The 19,605-nt window shown below is 36.5% G+C and overlaps 2 protein-coding genes across 3 annotated transcripts in view; one reads left to right on the top strand and one right to left on the bottom strand.

Annotated features, from left to right (window-relative positions):
- Positions 1 to 4,209, bottom strand: part of LOC110460317 (glycerol-3-phosphate dehydrogenase [NAD(+)], cytoplasmic-like) — a 25,513-nt gene extending 21,304 nt beyond the window's left edge. Inside the window, exons 1-2 of the mRNA XM_021513156.1 lie at positions 4,117 to 4,209; positions 1,201 to 1,381 (exon numbers count right to left, since the gene is read on the bottom strand). Of these exons, the coding sequence (XP_021368831.1) occupies positions 1,201 to 1,381; positions 4,117 to 4,154 (219 nt within the window). The 5' untranslated portion in view covers positions 4,155 to 4,209. The remainder of the gene's footprint in view (positions 1 to 1,200; positions 1,382 to 4,116) is intronic.
- Positions 4,210 to 5,422: 1,213 nt separating this feature from the next.
- Positions 5,423 to 19,605, top strand: part of LOC110460336 (tax1-binding protein 1 homolog) — a 32,693-nt gene continuing 18,510 nt past the window's right edge. The window contains exons 1-11 of one of the 2 annotated variants that reach the window (XM_021513181.1): positions 5,423 to 5,540; positions 7,056 to 7,369; positions 8,237 to 8,463; positions 8,936 to 9,082; positions 10,469 to 10,675; positions 12,459 to 12,647; positions 13,216 to 13,353; positions 14,662 to 14,778; positions 15,026 to 15,211; positions 16,642 to 16,786; positions 17,314 to 17,409. In XM_021513181.1, coding sequence (XP_021368856.1) covers positions 7,072 to 7,369; positions 8,237 to 8,463; positions 8,936 to 9,082; positions 10,469 to 10,675; positions 12,459 to 12,647; positions 13,216 to 13,353; positions 14,662 to 14,778; positions 15,026 to 15,211; positions 16,642 to 16,786; positions 17,314 to 17,409 — 1,750 coding nt within the window. In that variant the 5' untranslated portion in view covers positions 5,423 to 5,540; positions 7,056 to 7,071. Of the gene's footprint in view, positions 5,541 to 5,895; positions 5,997 to 7,055; positions 7,370 to 8,236; positions 8,464 to 8,935; positions 9,083 to 10,468; positions 10,676 to 12,458; positions 12,648 to 13,215; positions 13,354 to 14,661; positions 14,779 to 15,025; positions 15,212 to 16,641; positions 16,787 to 17,313; positions 17,410 to 19,605 lie in introns of those variants that run through there. The other variant, XM_021513182.1, reaches the window with a different exon arrangement.

The raw sequence follows: 19,605 nt of genomic DNA on the forward strand, positions 1-19,605 counted from the left end.
TTTTTGAAATTTCAGTCAATTCAATCCTTTTTGGCCCCACCCATCAGCCCCAGGGGGTCAGTCAGGGCTGATATGTGCATACCATCAAACTGCTATCCAATACTGATAATGCTAACCCAAATTGAATAACTTTCAATGGAAATTAAACAAATGGTGGTCCAAAATGTGATTTCCCTATATAAACTATAGCAAAGTTTACCCCCTTCCCAGGGGTAAACGTGAGACCCCAGGGTCATGAAATTCACAATTTTGGTAAAGCACCTTAAGAACCTTCCATCTATGAAGAGTATTTGATTCTACCATATCTGGGTCTTGAGAAGTAGATTTTTGAAATTTTAGTCAATTCAACCATTTTCCCCCCCACCTATCAGCCCCTGGTGGTTAGTCAGGGCTCATATATGCATACTATCAAACTGATACCTAATACTGATAATGCTGACCCAAATTGAATTACTTCCAATGGAAATTAAACAAATGTTGGTCCAAAATGTGATTTCCCTATATAAACTATAGTAAAGTTTACCCCCTCCCTAGGGGTAAACGTGAGACCTCAGGGTCAAGAAATTCACAATTTTGGTAAAGCACCTTATGACCCTTCCATATATGAAGAGTATTTGATTCTACCATATCTGGGTCTCGAGAAGAAGATTTTTGAAATTTCAGTCAATTTGACCCTTTTTTGCCCCGCCCCTCAGGCCCCTGGGGGCTTGGGACTAAACTGGCCACCACTTTTGTTGACCTTTGTCCATGGAAGGTTCCTGCAAAATTTCATTGAAATTGGTTCAGGGGTTTTGGAGAAGAAGTTGAAAATGTAAATTGTTTACGGACGCACTACGGACGACGGACGACGACGGACAAAAGGCGATCGCAATAGGTCACTGGAGACTTTGTCTCAGGTGACCTCAAAACAGATTTGAAAACATTTTACACCCCTGAAGTAAGCTAAATGGGTTAACAACAGCGGCAGCACCACTTGCATAAGCTCACTTGGTCTTTTAAGTAACGAAAGCTTATAAGAACACAACTGTATAGTCATCCAAGTATTGACAATTGAGTTTAAGAGAATGGTTACATTGTATATCAGTTTTTAACATCATAGAACATCAATGATTATAACAGCCTGAATACTGATTTGTATCATTACCAACCACATGTAGTTACCTTGCACTATACGTATGACATGGGCAATGAAACACCTACCACATTATCTGGAAGCTGCACTCCCGGTAAGTACTTCACATTTTCATGTCTTGTGTTTATGACCTCGGTTAACTTTTCTCCATCAACCATTTCCTCATAAACATACATCCGTACCAATGGATCAAATAGCTCTCTCCTGTCTCGCACATTGTGACCAACAATTTTTGCAATGGCCGATCCCCTGTAAAGACCAAGCATTATTCAAAGTTAGAAATGCTGAATTGTTTAATATTATTACTCGTTATCAAAGTCGCGATGGCTTATCAATACAGACCTTGCGACTTAAATAAAATGAACAAGAAACTGCAGCAAAGCTGCTGGACAGCAAATATTTTGATAAAAGTCAAATTCAATTTATTTTGATAAAAGTCAAATTCAAACTCAAATCCTGCATACTTCAATTTATTCTTTGATTATTTTTGTTAATGATATTAATTTTATCGTTCAGAATATTTTGTTTATGCTCAATATCCTCACATGTTGCACTATTGCCACTAATAATTATCCAACGGCACGAACATGTACAATTTTAAATCCACGTTTAAGTGTCAACGTCATTTTAATTTCATTGTCTTTTAGTATTTCATATTGTTACACATTCGTTGATATTTGTCCTGTTAGCCTATTCCATTGTAATAGATTTATTATGTAGATCTAACGATGAATACCACAATGTATATCAATACGAGTGATAGATAAGATATTCAACGGAAAAAAATAATTAAATAATCTATTCATTATATTTTTAAAAAGTAAAGCGTCACATATATTGCTACACCAGAAAACTGCAGGAATTTGTAGCATTGTATTTGATGCCAGGTTCTAATGATGTCACGTTTACACTTGACAACAAAGCAGAATGGACCACTCAACGCAACTCTGCCGTTTGGTGCTATTATCTGGAAAGGTTCCCACACAGAAATTATAGCAATTGTGCAGTTATGTTACTACTATAATTTACGCTGCAGAGGTGCATGAAACAAACGCTCATTATAAAGTCGCTTCGTCTGAACAGGAAATTGAAAATCTTCGTAGTGAATAGAAGGTAACGTTCTGATTGGACAATACTTACAGTTGTATCTTCTCATGTGAAGATAAAACATTTCGTATATATCTTCACTGTCGTGAAGAAAAAGTTTTTATCGAGTGAATAATTCCGGATGTTTCACTGGAATTTTTTTTATAAACACTGATAGCGTAGCGTTTTTTCTTTTTTTGTAGATCGAATGTGGCCTCAAATTCCCAGAAGGCTTTCAGCCAAGGGGAAGCACCAGAAATGGACAAGGTGTTTACTGATTAAACCCAGCTTTGCGCCACTTATTGGTTTGAAAAAAGGTCCAATGGGCTTGTATCATTCACCTGTTACTCATCACACATCTGTGAGTGTGACCTCTACATTAAAAGTAGATCAAGGTCACATTGATTAAATAGACTTAATATAATTACACAATATGGAAACCTGTTGGAACAATTCATTGCTCTACATCGAACAAGTCATTGTTGGAAGATTTTAACTTTTTTTACTCATGCTTTCAAAGATTGTCAGGCTCAGTCATTCATTTGGATCCCAAACTTAAAAAGCTTCCACACAAGCTGCTACAAGCCAAATACTATTACCCTAGGACTCCTAATTGTTCATCTGAAGTTGTGTTCACACATTTGACCCTTGTTGCCTTTAAAGTTGGTCCAGGTCACTGATTTCTATGAATGTTCGTCATCTTGATGGCTCTCTTGCATTGGTCATAAGAAGTTCTTTCTAGGTAAGTTTATGACACAGCACAAATCAAGGTACAGAAACTCAGTTTAAAAAAAGTTGATAGCCCCTAATCCCAGCATGCTACAAACCAAAAATATGTAGCATCTTTTAGGTCTTTGAGCCTTAATATTCTCACTAAATATAAGTGCAATCCAATGCAAATCGTTTTGTCATTAAGAATATAGCAGATACAATAGTCAAAATTATTTTGTAAACTTCGTAAACCCCTCCCCATAAGATCAGGATTGTTGCCCTAAATCCTTTTCGCACTTCAGGTCGTTTTGCTTTTGGTCAGTTTACCCAAGGATGTTCAGTAGTGGATCAGAGACCTATCTGGGGGGTTTCCTTTTCCGGGGGGTGGGGGGTGTCCATGTGGGGGAAAATTGAGGAAAATGGCGAAAATACATAATACCATCTGGATCTGCCACTATTGTTACTATATTGGCACTATTATATTGCCTAATATAATTATATTCATTTTATAAAATCCGGGGGCTATTATAAGTTATGAATATCAGTTCGTCAACCAGTTGAAATGGTTCTAAATATTAAAAAAAAGGAAACTTTTTTTCATGTTTTACCATAGAATTAGATCTAAGTCTGTACTGGTTTCACGAGCAAAGGTCTTCTCGAACTAACGAGTCTTATAACAGAAAAGCGAAGGGAGACGTATAGAAAAACTGCAAAATATACCCATGGCTAACAAGATTTATGACACCTTCTAGCTGTGATAACGTAGTTTTCTGATGATGAGTTTTTTTTTATATATTGCGTCGTCAGAGGAGGCTGGGGCAGAGGAGGCCGGGTATGACCTAGCTATATATAGATGGATCAAAAATGACAGGCACAGGAACTGGGCACTGGGCAAGTTATGGACAGAACATTGAAAATAGTTCATTGTAAATGAAGTCATCGATTGCATACCGACTATGTGCAGGTACCTAAGATTAAAGACTAGACTGATTCATCTTAATTTGCTGCTATTTCCTCAGAAAGTCAAACTTCACCCGACTTAACATCCCGGATTCCCGGTGCATGCCACGGAAGTGAAAATAAGAGAAAACGAGTTGTATTTCCTTGTTGAATTAGCTTGTACTAATGTTCTGTAAACTGTCAAAAACTGAATGGTGCTCCAATATTTCGAATATGATTTAACAAACCAGTTTCCTGAGCCTATGATGCAGACAGCTTTTCCCATTTCAGCACCTTCTTGAAATATCGTACTATTACCAAGGAATCGAAAGTTGCATTACCGAACCTCAATCATAATGACATTAGATATTCTAATAAAAATGCACATTTTTTCTACATATAAATTGATTAATAACACATCAAAGCTCCGAAAGAATTGTTTCAACAAAAAAATACATGTTGAAAAGACATATCCATTGCCTTCTGTGAAAGCGTGAGGCACGGGACTGATTATGCAAAGTTCGACTGATGCATAGTTAGGCCTCACTCTTGCAAAGTAACAGACGTAATACGTCATACACCAAAATAACATCGGGCGGGCTTGATGCTGGTATGCCTGCCATGGCGGTTCCCGGTGACAAGGGCAAAACGCGACACATGAATCAAAATCGGTCAAGATTCATCGCCGATTTAAAAGACTCGCAAAGCGACACTAAGATAATAGCATAGTAATCTCGCTTTCCCGCAAGGCTGTCTTGTGTAGCCGCTGTGCTATGCGTATCTGATCTTATATAACATGCCATAGCGGCAGAATCGTCCTCCGATGTAATTTTTTACCTAAATAGTTATTTGTCTTCGTCCTGTCTTCAACCTATTTTGGTTAAGAACTGTATAAAGTATATAGTTCATACTTTACTGTAGTCTAAAATAGCCATGTCAATTTGCTTCTTTTGGTCGAAACAGGAAAGAAGGTGCTAGCTGGGTCCTATAGCAAATAATTATAAAAAAAATCACTGTACATAACAACGCACTATTAAGCACAAACCCAAAACTCCAAAAAATACGTAATCGTCAATATTGACGGAGGGAGGTTTATATAGATGAAGATGAAACGTGCCACTCTGACGTTACAAGGACCATGGGTTCCGGGATGTTTCGCCCGAAATCCTGTTCGCCCTAAACAAAATGTTTGGTATTTTCTTTCAATTTTAGTAGTTTTAAGTAACAAATTAAGTCTTCTTAGTCTTCCATTAAATTAAAATGAATTTTATATAAAGAAATGTGTTTTGAGTGTTTACCACAGGAAACACACTAACAAATTACATATAACAAGTTAAACAATCTTCTAAACAATGGCGACACCACGCAGTCTCGTCGCGACACTAATGATTTCTGTTTTCTTATTATATGTTGTTAATTCACTATTGTTCTTAATTTTTAGTCATTCTGATAGCTTAATTACTCGTCTTTCGATGAAATTTTGATATTACTTAAAATATCAGTTTTCCCATTCGTGCCTGCTCGAATGAGCATAACAGTAGTACAGTACATCACGGCACGCCAGGATCAAGTTCGCCAACTATTTTGGCTTGTTTTCGTGGTACGGACTACTCAAGACAACCTAGACAGAGAGAACCGTTAGATTTGTAATATTTGTTTGACAATACGGAAGGTAAGGCTCTATTACACTTGAAAGTAAGATGGTTCATGTATTTATGATGGTATTATATAAGAAAAAGAACTGTCAAATGTGTAAATTGTGATTTTGTTAACAGGAAGTTGATCATTGTTTTGACGTTGGTCGAAGTCAGCTGTCAGATTTTCCAATATCGGGATTTTTGTTTATGTTCGTTTTCCTTCATAAGTGACCGTAATTACCTACGCTGATATTTAACTATTTTTTATTTAATTCTTCATGGGAATAAACAAAATGTTAAAGATTGATTCACGATTGTTTGCTATGATGGGCAAGTCAGTTCTATGAATAGTCAGTTCTATTTTTATACATTTCCGTCAGGTGTCGTATGCTTTTGCGCACATACTTGAATTGGTCAACCTAATCATACGTATACGATACTACCAATAGGACGTTGCTTATTATTGACCAGAACCAGAACTACACAACTCTGTTAGTATGCCTATGATATTTTTACCAATCCTTCCAAGTTGCTTTTAGAAGATTTTTATTATATAGTATTTTAAATTAAGGGAAATCATGGTAGCATGCACTAAAAGTATTATTACTAAAAAAAGGAAGGTTGCCTGTTGGAACACCGACCAAATTGATCACCTGATCGGTTGGTGGAGTTCACTCAGTTTTGTTAATATTTCAGAATAGATCTAGAATTACAGGACACAGTTCGCTATTACTTTAACAGTGTGGGTTTTAGTACTTTTAATTGATTTTTTTATTTCAACAAATTTATTGGACAAAATCAATTGAACAATTGAATGAGACAACAGGCTTAGCCTATATAAGTCTTCTCCTTTAGTACTTTGAGTTGTTTCCCATAGAAGTAGTCCGCAACTTAGGGATATTTCTGTGACATACCAATACCCCCCCCCCACACTTTAAACTGTAAGGAATTAGTGTTGAGTATCATGAGTTGGTGTAAGTTTGTTCAGAAATAATGGCTAGCCCTTAAATTAAAAAAAATAGAAGTTATAAAGACAGAACTAGATGTATTTCTTGAATGAACCAGCCATACATGTATATTCTAATCAATATGTATAATATACTGAGGTCATTCTTTGTTGCCATTTGTATTATCAGTGCCGTTCTAATAATAATTGTAAAAGAAGTGTAAGTCTGTATTAATAAAAGTTTTGATTACTCTGAGAAATTTATGTATTTTACTATATATCACTTGTTGTGACTTTTAAATTGGATTATAATATTACTGGATATTTATAAATCATTATTGACAAAGTTGGAACTGCATCTGGAATAGCACCTGAAGTGTAGACTTGTGGTTTTTACCCACAGGTCTGTAGTAGAAGAACATCTGTATGACAAAATTAACTGATGGAGAACAATGATCAAAATGTAGTTTAAAACAAGGTGGGGAGGTAACATATTTTCTTTTTCAACAAATGGGGTCAATGAATTACTAGTGCCCTCGCTATTGCCATATAATTTAGCCAATAACAATGTTATCAATATTGACCAGATTCATTATATTTGAAGGTTCTGAACAACCAACATGGAATCTGAAGTAAAGAATGAGCCCATGGATAGTAAGAGTGAGGAGGAGGCGAAGCAGTCCCGTACAGAGTTTGCCATGGTTGTTTTCCACAACATTCCAGAAACATACCCAGCTGATGCTCACATACAGTGTGCATACACCATCACCTCCGATCTGGTGCCCACAAGTTACGACTGGGTGGGTCTCTACAAGGTTGGCTGGATGAGTATAAAGGACTACCACTACTACGAGTGGGCAGTTATATCAAAGAACTACGAGATTGGCAAAGAGGCCGATAGTGCTGTTCTCTTTCCAGGTAAATGAAGAGCAAGATATTTTAGTGTTGCATTTATAGGTGTTCCCAATTGCCATTCTGGGTCTAGATGTCCAGATGTGCTAAACACACCCACACCAGGTAGCCAAGTTAGACATTACTAACACTTTGGCATGGTTCCTGGTTTTCGAGCTCTGTGGATGTTGAAAAATAAGGAGTTGTACATGTGTTCAGTTAAAAAATAAACAATATGATCAGGTATCTTGATAGTATGTATTGGTCGTTGATTGAAAATGAATTTTTTATCATATCTTGGATATGTATATCAAATGTATCTAAGATCAGCCTTGCAAGTCAGGGATTGAGAAATACAGGTTACGTGACGTCATAAATCAAAGATTGACCAATGACATCATGTCCAGGGTGTTACCCACTAGTGGGTCACCAAAAATGTTTACCAACTCCTAGCAGGTTTATCCAATGAGTCATTGGTGAGGAAACCTACAGTGGTTGTGGGAGTGAGGAAACCTACAGTGGTTGTGGGAGAAAACTTTCCTTCTTCCTGCTGTTAGCCACTCTTGTAGGTAATTTTGTTTGAAAAGGACTTTTGTAGTTCATGTTACTACAGAAGAAATTATAAAAAGTTTATACATAAAATGTGTTATTATGATCATAATTAAACTGATATGAATTTATTTTATGACAATTCATTACAATACAAATAGAAATTTATCAGTGTTTAATACATTCTAACCAATCAAGGCAAAAAGTATGTAGTGTTTTGTCTGTATGTGTATTACTATAAGTCTGACATGGATTATACTTACATCATGATTTATCCAGAGTTGATCTTCTACTGCTAACAGTTTTAGCATCTCATAACTTTTAGTAATTTGATTTTAATTACAGCTCATAAGATGCCTGATGATGACGGAGAATTTTACCAGTTTTGCTATGTGACCAGTTCTGGACAGATCAGGGGAGCAAGTACACCATTCCAGTTTAAAAAACCAAGTGCAGATGACTATGTTGAAGAGGAAGACAACGACACAGACATGCTGATCATCAGGTCCAAGTCTGTTGTACTGGAAGAACGACTCAAACTGATGGAAGAGGATAAGGCTCGCCTGGAACAGGTACATGTAACGGCCATTACTGAACTCTGCTGTTTATTAGCTCACCTGGCTCAATAGTGGGTAGAAGGGCATGATTCATTAGAGTTTTATATACACTCTTATAGCAACCTTTTATTTGGTCTCAGCTTTTGTGTATTGCACTCTTTTGAAATGTATGTACAGGTACCATATTTTATATAATTAAAACACCAAACCTGTAAGCTATTAATTAAGGCCCCTGGGTCTCTTTCTTGTTTTGTTCTTACAATTTATTGTTGAATGGTATGCAAAATAAAATAAAGTATGTTCTCTATTTATTATAGATAATTTCCGAAATTAAACGGACTTTTGCCTTCTGTCCTGCAAAAAATGAGTGCCCTTATACTTTTCAAACATTGAATTGTCAATCTATCTAGCTACCTACCAACCCCCTTAAACATAATTATGTGATCATAAAAGATATTTCTACTGACCTGAGCTATTTGTTACACAGCTACAGGAGGATATGGGGAAAGAAACTGATGGACTTGTTCAGAAGTTGTCTGACCTGGACAGGCAGCTAATTGAGGCTCAGAAGGAATGCCACCATCTGGAGGAGAGGGTCCAGGCAGGGGAGACCTACATCAGTCAGCTCAACCAGGTAAATGACCACATCAAAGGATACAAGTCTATTAAAACTTATTTAAATAGATGACCTTGGACAACTTTAAAGGTCATAGGTCAAATGTTCTGAAATACATGTTTTTAGAAATCTCTTTCTAGATGACAAAGAGGCTCAGGCTGATTATATTTGGCCAGTAGCAGGCTTAAATAACCCCAACCCATATTCAAGGTCACAAGGTTAAATGCATTAAAACCTTTAAATTATTTCTCCTAAGTTACTAAGAGGCGTAAGGTGTTTCTGTTTTGAATGTAGGATTCCAGGATATAGGGCTATCACATTTGTTTAAGTGAAGGTCCTTGAATAATAAAAATCACAAGGGTCAAGTGCTTTTAAACCTTTTAACAACTTCTGAATATAGGTCCACTGGGCCTCTTGTTTATTATAAATTAAAGTAATGAAAGTCTAGAAGGGCAATATCACAAACATTTTAAAATGCTTTGTGGCATCAATTTTAAAAAAGTTGTCTTTAAAAGAGACCAAGACAAACTAAAAATTTTAAGAAATTTGTTCCAGCATGCTAAGTTGTACTGGAAAAAAAAAATACAAGAAGAAGAAATATTTTAAACAAATGTTGAAAAGCTCTAAATAAGAAACATAACAGAAGTAATAGGTCTTTTTACCTGACAGGAAAATGCCTCAATAAATGTGTACAATGTACCGGTAGTATGATATTACTTACGACATTTAACAGATTCATTCAATGTTGGTCGGTGGTAACTTGTAGTTTCAATAGCTTATTCATGTGTATTCATACATGTTGTTGTTGTGGCTCCTAGAGCTCTAGACGTTGTTATGGTAGATGTTATAGATACTATTATGGATGTGTTGTTATAAGGAGTGTAAATAAACATGTACATAACCATTTACTGTTTTGAGATGTATTGGTATGATCATAGCTCATATCTAAGTCCATACTCGAATTTTGAAGAAACCGTTAATCAATCCATAAACTACTCAGTATTCAGTTTGAACTGTTTTATGTAGGAATCCCACAAACATTGTAAATGGCTCGACAGAAAAAGCTATACTTGTACTACATGTACATGTATATCGTTTTGTCAGGTCACAAAAATAATAATTAAATTAAAACTCAGGAGACAATTAAAGTTTATGGGCCTATTGTTATGACATGAAGCTTGTCTTAAGTAAGTGTTCACTTAAATTAAATTGTAACTTTTGGACTTGTTCCATCAATATCTTATTTGATTGAAATAAAACAAAATTCAGCTTTGGAAGCTGATTTGTGTGATACTGCCTGTAGGGGTTATATAGGTTTGTTATAAATAGAGATGAACAGGAGGTAGTACTAGGACTATTTCACCTGTGAGTGATGTATGTCAGTCACTTTAAAATTGTTTACAGGAAGCCCATGACATGAACATTGTTCGTGAAGAGCTGCAAACTCGTCTGGATACTCAGAATCATGATGGCGAGGAAATGGAGGGACGTATTTCTAGACTTAATGAAGAAATCAAAGAACTAAAGGCTGAGATACGTAAATTGCAGAATGAAAAGGACAAGTTTGAGGGTGAAATGAGAGTGATGACTGGACAGATAGAGCTATACAAGGTACATCATTTCCCTCCAATATTTAGCTCATCTAGCCCAAAGGCCCATGTAAGCTGATGCCATGGCACATTGTCCATTGCCACCATCATTCTCTTTGAATGGCATCTTCTTGAGAAACATGCTTAGGGTCAGGATATTTTTCAAGTAGTTTCCTTACAGAAAGATCAACAATGATAGCACAAAAATGAGCTTGACTTTCTATACTTGCAAGGTCTCCGGGCTCTTTCATTTTTTTTATTTTTAAATTCAGGCTTGTTTTGAAGAATTAAAGGGCAAAGTTTGGAATCAGAAATGGTCTTGACAGGGCCATGTTCAAGGTCATGGGGGTTATATTTGTTCAAATGCTCAAACATCTTCTGAAGAACCAAAAGGCTTAGAACAATGATCTTTAGTCTGTAACTTGCTCAAATGAGTGCTTCAAAGATCTACACGACCTTTAAGTGTATACAAGGTCACAGGGGTCAAATTTGTTATAAAATTCAAACATATTCTTGATTTCTGGAGTAGCAAGAGTCTCGGAATAAGAGTAATTGGCCAGTAGCTTGTTCATTGGTAGTGCTTCAAAATTTGCAAACAGACCCATATTCAAAGTCACAGATGTCAGTTTTGTTAAATGGCTGAAACAGTATCTTCTGATAAACCAAAAGATCTAATCGTGATATTTGGCTGACATGGAGAACACTTAAGCTCAAGAACAGAACAAAAGTTGGCCTTTATTTTGTCCAGATATCACAACCAACATTGAAAGGCCCATGAGTAAAACAAGTTGAAATCATTCAAAATATATTTGTCAGCTGTAGAGTATGATTTGTAGTGTTAGCTTGCTTGCTGTCAAGATAGTTTAAATTGATTTGACCTTGACCCAATTTGAATGTCAAAAATGTAAAATGATAGAGTTCAATAATTTAGTATAGTATAGAACATGAGAGTACAAGGATTTTTACTATTGACAAAACTCAAGCAGCCTTCACTGCTCTGACCTCTAATGAGTGATATACTTACGTAAATGTATCTAATGAAATATCCTCCCATCTAAAGTTTACATGCAGAGAACATGACCAAATGGCTTGTGGTGAATTGGTGTAAATTGGTACAGTAGAACAAGTTTTTAACAAACCACGGCCAGCAAATTTAAGAAATTATGTCGCTGTTGGCCTACATGTGATTTTAAATTCGAAAGACAATTCTCTGCCGTGGTACACACATTAACTTACTCACTTTGTATGTTCCTTTTCCTGTACACTGTTATGAAGGGAGACATTGTTTTAGGACTGGTTCTTCTAATAATTTCTTGTCCAGGCTGTAAGTTTTAAAATGTTTAAGATATCTTGATGAAACTTGCTGTATATCTGCAGCATCAACAGACAATGTGCCGTGCACTTTCATAAGGTCACCATAGAGGTGCATACTTTTCAGTTTTCACTTTTTAACTTATTGGATATTGTGACCTTCAATATCATAACTTTCTAATTGCATTTATGTATTTTATAGTTTATTAGTAAGCAATTCCTCTAATAACGTAAAATGTAGATAAATAGTTGTTTGACTTGATTAAAGTATTTTTATTTTGCAAAGAAGGGAAAGAATATTAGCTAATAATGGAGACATATGTATTTGTTCACAAAAACAAACCTTCAGGTTGATGTGTGGTACATTGTGACTTCAAACTCTTTACTTTCCCAATTGTTTAAATCCTCTGAGTTGCTATGTATATCCTACAGCGTAGCAAGAAACTCACTGGTAGCTCTTTAATTAACACTGTCAACTTCTTTATGTATTCTAGAATCATTTTGCTAAGTCTGAGACATCAGCCAAGGAAACTAATGAAAAGTTAGAGTCATTGACCAGGGAGGTGGCTGAGAGTGAAAGTGTTATCATTATGCTGAGGAACCAAGTTGATGGGCTGCAACAAGAAATACAGGACAAAGCTAGACATATGGAAAAGCATGTCACCAGCTCGAAAGATAATCAGGTATGGCTCTATTATGTTGGTATAAAAAGTAACTGGTGTGTATTTGGGAAAAGGAATTACCTTGGTTTAAAATTAAGGTCATAGGGGTCAAATATGTTAAAACACTCAAAAACTTATTTTTTAAGAAGTCATAAGCTAGGAAATATGATATGTGGCCAGTTGTTTTATAGCTTGTGGTGGTACACAGAGGGGTCAAATTTGTCAAACAACTTCTTTTGAGGAACCAAAAGGGCTAAAGTCATGCTATTTGGTTCGTAGCTTACCGACATGAAGTGCTACAAACTTGTGAAAAGAAATGACATTGCCCAATATTCTACGTCAATGGGGTTCATCATATCTGTGGAATACAAGTACCTAGTCATAATATATAGCCAGTGGCTAGTGAAATGGAGTGTCATTATCTTTAGAAACAAAAATGACTTTTAGCCAAGGTATTCAAGGTCACATGGTTCAAATTTGTTATTTGCTATTTCTGTCAAATTGCATCATCCTTCCAATGTTACCAATATCACCTCCTCCTCCTCAGGACTTTCCTACATGATGTATTGATTTCTAACTTTGTCCAAAGCAACGCATGGACTGCCTGATTGAACGTCTGAAAAATACAGAGGATAAACTTGAGGCGGCAGAGCACACAAAGAAACTCATGCAAGAGGAGATGCAGTGCTACGAGGAGACAAAGGAGAAGATGTCGTCAGACCTAGAGGTGGGCGCTATAACATGGACCATTTCTATAATAGATCACTGTCTCTCATGATCAATATAGCAGAACTTGTTGTCAGTTTTCCTTCGTAAACATGTTGAATAGAAGATACCTAATTGGTAAATTGTACATCGTTAAAGATCAGTTTATCTGGCCATAGGCATCCATCACCTGGCCATTCAACATAAGCTGTATAAACCCACCATTATAAGAAGGTTGTCTGTTCAAATTAGAGCTTTATTGTCCATCCATCGTCTGTTAACTATCCTTGTTATCACTATCTCTCAATGACAACTTTGATAGATCATTTTGGGGGCAGTCAGAACTGTCTTACTAAAGCATTATCATATCAGTACAGTGTCATGCTGCAATAACATTGTCTAGTTAACTATTCTCCATTGTTATTTGGATTTTTTTATGATAAAATGTATATAACCATTTTAAACTACTTCCTTTCAAATCAGTGACCTTGACCCACTTCTAAGGTCACAGGAGTCGGATGACTTCAGATCTTGAAATTATTTCTTTGTGATATTTTATGCCAGTAGCATGCTGGGATGATGGGCTATGAGGTTTGTTCAAATGGATAGCCTGACCCACTTTCAAGGTCTCAGAGGTTAAAATGGCTTCTGTAAACTAACCAACCTGAAGTCATGATATTTGGCTTGTAGTTTGCTTGGATGAAAGGCTATCAAGTCGGTTCAAATAAACAACCTTGAGTCACAGGGGTCAATGTATTGAAATCTTTAAATGTTTTTTGGAATAAATAAGATGCCTAGGATCATGGTATTTTGTCAGTAGCATGCTTGGATGAAACTTTATCAACTTTGCTCAAATAAAAGACCTTGACCTATTTGAAGGTCAAATTTGATAAAACTTGAAACAATTACTTGTTAATATACAAGAGGCATACAGTCATCTTTGACTAGTAGCATGCAAGGATAGAGGGCTATCAAAGTTTTTTTTCAAATGAATGACATTGACCCTCCTGCAATGTCATATGAATAAAAGAAGTTAAAATCTTCATCTTCAGGAAAAAGGTTCAGAATGTGTAGAGTAATACATTTTCTAACAAAGATCCAATGCGCACAAAGTAAATCATACAAAAACACCCATTTAAAAACGTCTGTCATCCCACTTTAAAGTTTCAATAACATGGGAGTGATACAGGTCCATTGGGATTTTTGTTTAATTGTAATCTCTGTCACTTCTTCAGAATGTATTAATTTGACTAATACTGAAGCTTAGGTGAAGACCAGTTTTCAGATACATTGGCATTGTACTATATCTGTAAACATGTATATTTTGCAGAAGTCAGAGAGTGCTTGCTATATCTTGAAGCAGGTACAAGACAGATTGACCAAAGAGCTCAATCATATGGCAAGCGACGTGGAAGCCACTAACAGTGAGCTTGAGTCTGTAAGAAAGGTAAGTTGACCAGAGGCAGAAATTCAAGTACATCAGAAGGGCGAGTTCTCAGTGGTCAGACAGCTGAGAGTTTAACTTAGTGCTGATCAGAAAAGTGAGTTTCCGTAGGTCTGGTATGAGCATATAAGAAATAGTGTTGATCAAGCATTATGAAACAAAACAAAATAAAATTGATTTTGATGAACAATTGTTAAGCATTTTAAAATCATTTGTAGCATGTTTCTAGAGAAACCATTTCATTTTGTAGGAGATGGCCAAAGTAGAAACAGAGAATGCAGCTTTGAATGATAAGCTGGGAAAGACTTGTGACGTTACAGGAAACTCTCTCAGCTCCCTGCATTGTCTGCAGATGGCACAAAAAACACTCAAGGAGAGATACTCCAAAATAGAGCAAAGTCATGGGGAATTACACACAGAAATTGGTAAAAAGGCTGTAAGTATGCTCATAATCCTACCTCAGCTCTGCACATCTTTAGCTCACCTTGCCCTTTGGACATTCAAATGAATGACCTTGACCACATTCAAAGGTCACAAGGGTCCAATGTGTTAAAAGCAACTTCTTCTGAATAACCAAGAGGCCTTCAGACTTACTGATTTAAATTGATAAGGGGCATGGGACCTGGGCATGGTAGTTAAAATTGTGCCTGTAAAGTTGACTCATTACCGTATTTAAGAAAAAGTATGCATTGTAACAAATGTCTAAATCAGTGACATCATTAAGATGGATACTCTGATATATGATGGATATGTCGAACAGTTCTTAATGGAGTGTGCTTCTCAACATTTACTATAGTTACATTTATACACGTCCACATTTACTTTCCCTGTATTTGGGAATGAAGCACTAAAGACAACCATTGTGAAGGAGTTCAGCTTTATGCATTACTCTGGTAACGTTAACATCAGTGTCTATTACTTCAAAGTCCCCCTTTGCAGGCAATGTGAAAACTGAAACAACATTGTATTAGATACAGCGAATAACTCAAAAAGTCTATCTGTGTTATAAACAACAAATTGTAAAAACAATACTTTTTTAAGCAAATATTGCTGTTATTTTTTTTCCATCTTTCTTGAATCAAAACAATAAAATGGTTCAGATGTACCGTGCATTTTGTATGGTTAAGACCACGCAGTTTTCACTTTTAGATAATATCATTTAGAGATTTCACGTTTAGATAATATCATTTAGAGGTTTCACATTTAGATAATATCATTTAGAGGTTTCACGTTGCCCAATTTGATGTGAATGTTAATGTTGTACAGTGTACTGGTCACATGACATAGCTCAGAGTGTCTCGACCCCGAGAGGTCACCATAATGACGGTGGCAGTGTGTATTGACCATGTGATAATGTATAAGACACCGGGTGAGAAATTCTAATGAAGACTTGGAATGAATGGTTGTGGATTTTCCAGTCTCTACTATTGAAACACAATATTAACAGTGATGTGTGAATAAATGACTTGGCCTAATCAACTTTTTATATCAGATTAGGGAAGTAAATTAAACCAAAATTCTTCTAATACTGATTCATAAGAGAGAAAAAACGACCTACAAATACCCATTATGTATAAATTAAATATATTTTACCTTTTTAAATATTTGACCTTGACCCTTTTTGAAAGCCACAGCTGTGAAATGAATGACCGGTGGGCAATACAGGCCCATTGGGCCTCTTGTTTTCCAATGTGACATGGGTTAACTTTGTTAACCTTTGATTACGTCTTCAGGTGGTCTGTAGAACACTGCTATGAATGGCTATCAAGTTGTTCTTCGCATGGATTGTCACACCTCAGGAAAGCAATACAGACCTTTTCAACCTCTTGTTATGCTTCTGAAGTATTGATTTGGATTTTTATACAGAAAGAATACAAACAGAACATCAAGGAGCTTGTTCGTGAAAATGAAGATTTGAAAGAGAGGCTGAATATGAGTTCAACTGAGTACAAAACCTTGTACATTGAAAACAAGAAACTTCAGAAGAAACTGGGCAAATTGGTCGAAAAAAGTGAGAAGATTTCTATTTTTTGTTATGTTAAGGTCACATTAATGAAACAAGTTAAAGTATTCCTACAAAAAATCATAATGTGTACTGCAGGATATAATAGTCTACTTGAATAATTTTGGCCTTGCCCCATTTTGATGCGAGATGGATAACAGGGGAATGATACAGGCCTATTGGGCCTCCTGTTGGATTACTAGCAAAAGTAAATAGATAAGTAATTTGAATCATTTGGTGATCACATCATGCACGGGATGATATCATCTCAAAAAAAATTCCCATTTCTATGATATTAGAGTATTACTGGTATGGTGATCGAAAGTTTGTTAAAAGTTATAGGTATGGAAAACATTAGGAGATATTTTCTCATAATACCTGGAACTATAAAAACACTTATCAGGGTGAGGTCTGGATATATTCAGTTTAAGAAATCAACTGCATAAATAACATATGCCATGGTCTAGTTGAGCTGGTAATTAAACATGATCAAAATGTTTATGTTGTAAGTTTGTGACTTTTCAATTTGTGAATAGGGAAGACCAAAAAGATGGAGAGAAGCATTTCTGAGAGTTCTGTGTCAAGTCAGACATTTGTAGTGGACACGCCTGTAATGTCACCTTCCTCAGACGGTAACTATAGAACTTTCTGTAATGTCATCTTCCTCAGATGGTAACTATAGAACTTACTGTAATGTCACCTTCCTCAGACGGTAACTATAGAACTTACTGTAATGTCACCTTCCTGAGACAGTAACTATAGAACTTACTGTAATGTCATTTTCCTCAGACGGTAACTATAGATCTTTCTGTAATGTCATCTTCCTCAGGCAGTAACTATAGAACTTACTGTAATGTCACTTTCCTCAGACGATAACTATAAAACTTCCTGTAATGTCACCTTCCTCAGACGGTAACTATAGATCTTACTGTAATGTCACCTTCCTCAGACGGTAACTATAGATCTTTCTGTAATGTCACCTTCCTCAGACGGTAACTATAGATCTTACTGTAATGTCACCTTCCTGAGACGGTAACTATAGAACTTACTGTAATGTCATATAGAACTTACTGTAATGTCACCTTCCTCAGACGATAACTATAGAACTTCCTGTAATGTCACCTTCATCCGACTGTAACTATAGAACTTACTGAAATGTCACCTTCCTCAGACGGTAACTATAGATCTTCCTGTAATGTCATCTTCCTCAGACGGTAACTATAGATCTTCCTGTAATGTCATCTTCCTCAGACGGTAACTGTAGAACTTCCTGTAATGTCCCCTTCATCCGACTGTAACTATAGAACTTACTGAAATGTCACCTTCCTCAGACGGTAACTATAGATCTTCCTGTAATGTCATCTTCCTCAGACGGTAACTATAGATCTTCCTGTAATGTCATCTTCCTCAGACGGTAACTGTAGAACTTCCTGTAATGTCACCTTCCTCAGACGGTTACTATAGAACTTCCTGTAATGTCACCTTCCTCAGGCGGTCACTATAGAACTTACTGTAATGTCACTTTCCTCAGACGTTAACTATAGAACTTCCTGTAATGTCACCTTCCTCAGACGGACTATAGATCTTCCTGTAATGTCACCTTCCTCAGACGGTAACCATAGAACTTCCTGTAATGTCATCTTCCTCAGACGGTTACTATAGAACTTCCTGTAATGTCATCTTCCTCAGACGGTAACTGTAGAACTTCCTGTAATGTCACCTTCCTCAGACGGACTATAGATCTTCCTGTAATGTCACCTTCCTCACACGGTAACTATAGAACTTACTGTAATGTCACGTTCCTCAGACGGTAACTATAGAACTTCCTGTCATGTCACCTTTCTCAGACAGTAACTATAAAACTTCCTGTAATGTCACCTTCATCAGACTGTAACTATAGAACTTCCTGTAATGTCGCTTTCCTCAGACGGTGACTATAGAACTTACTGTAATGTCACCTTCCTCAGGCAGTAACTATAGAACTTCCTGTAATGTCATCTTCCTCAGACGGTAACTGTAGAACTTCCTGTAATGTCACCTTCATCAGACTGTAACTATAGAACTTACTGTAATGTCACCTTCCTCAGACGGTAACTATAGAACTTCCTGTAATGTCACCTTCCTCAGGCGGTCACTATAGAACTTACTGTAATGTCACTTTCCTCAGACGGTAACTATAGAACTTCCTGTGATGTCACCTTCCTCAGACAGTAACTGTAGAACTTCCTGTAATGTCACCTTCCTCAGACGGTAACCATAGAACTTCCTGTAATGTCATCTTCCTCAGACGGTAACTATAGAACTTCCTGTCATGTCACCTTTCTCAGACGGTAACTATAAAACTTCCTGTAATGTCACCTTCATCAGACTGTAACTATAGAACTTCCTGTAATGTCACCTTCCTCAGACGGTAACTATAGAACTTCCTGTAATGTCACCTTCCTCAGACGGTAACTATAGAACTTCCTGTAATGTCACCTTCCTCAGACGGTAACTATAGAACTTCCTGTAATGTCACCTTCCTCAGACGGTAACTATAGAACTTCCTGTAATGTCACCTTCCTCAGACGGTAACTATAGAACTTCCTGTAATGTCACCTTCCTCAGACGGTAACTATAGAACTTCCTGTAATGTCACCTTCCTCAGACGGTAACTATAGAACTTCCTGTAATGTCACCTTCCTCAGACGGTAACTATAGAACTTCCTGTAATGTCACCTTCCTCAGACGGTAACTATAGAACTTCCTGTAATGTCACCTTCCTCAGACGGTAACTATAGAACTTCCTGTAATGTCACCTTCCTCAGACGGTAACTATAGAACTTCCT

Source organism: Mizuhopecten yessoensis, unplaced genomic scaffold (genome assembly GCF_002113885.1).
Source record: "Mizuhopecten yessoensis strain PY_sf001 unplaced genomic scaffold, ASM211388v2 scaffold10359, whole genome shotgun sequence".
Lineage (NCBI taxonomy): Eukaryota > Metazoa > Mollusca > Bivalvia > Pectinida > Pectinidae > Mizuhopecten > Mizuhopecten yessoensis.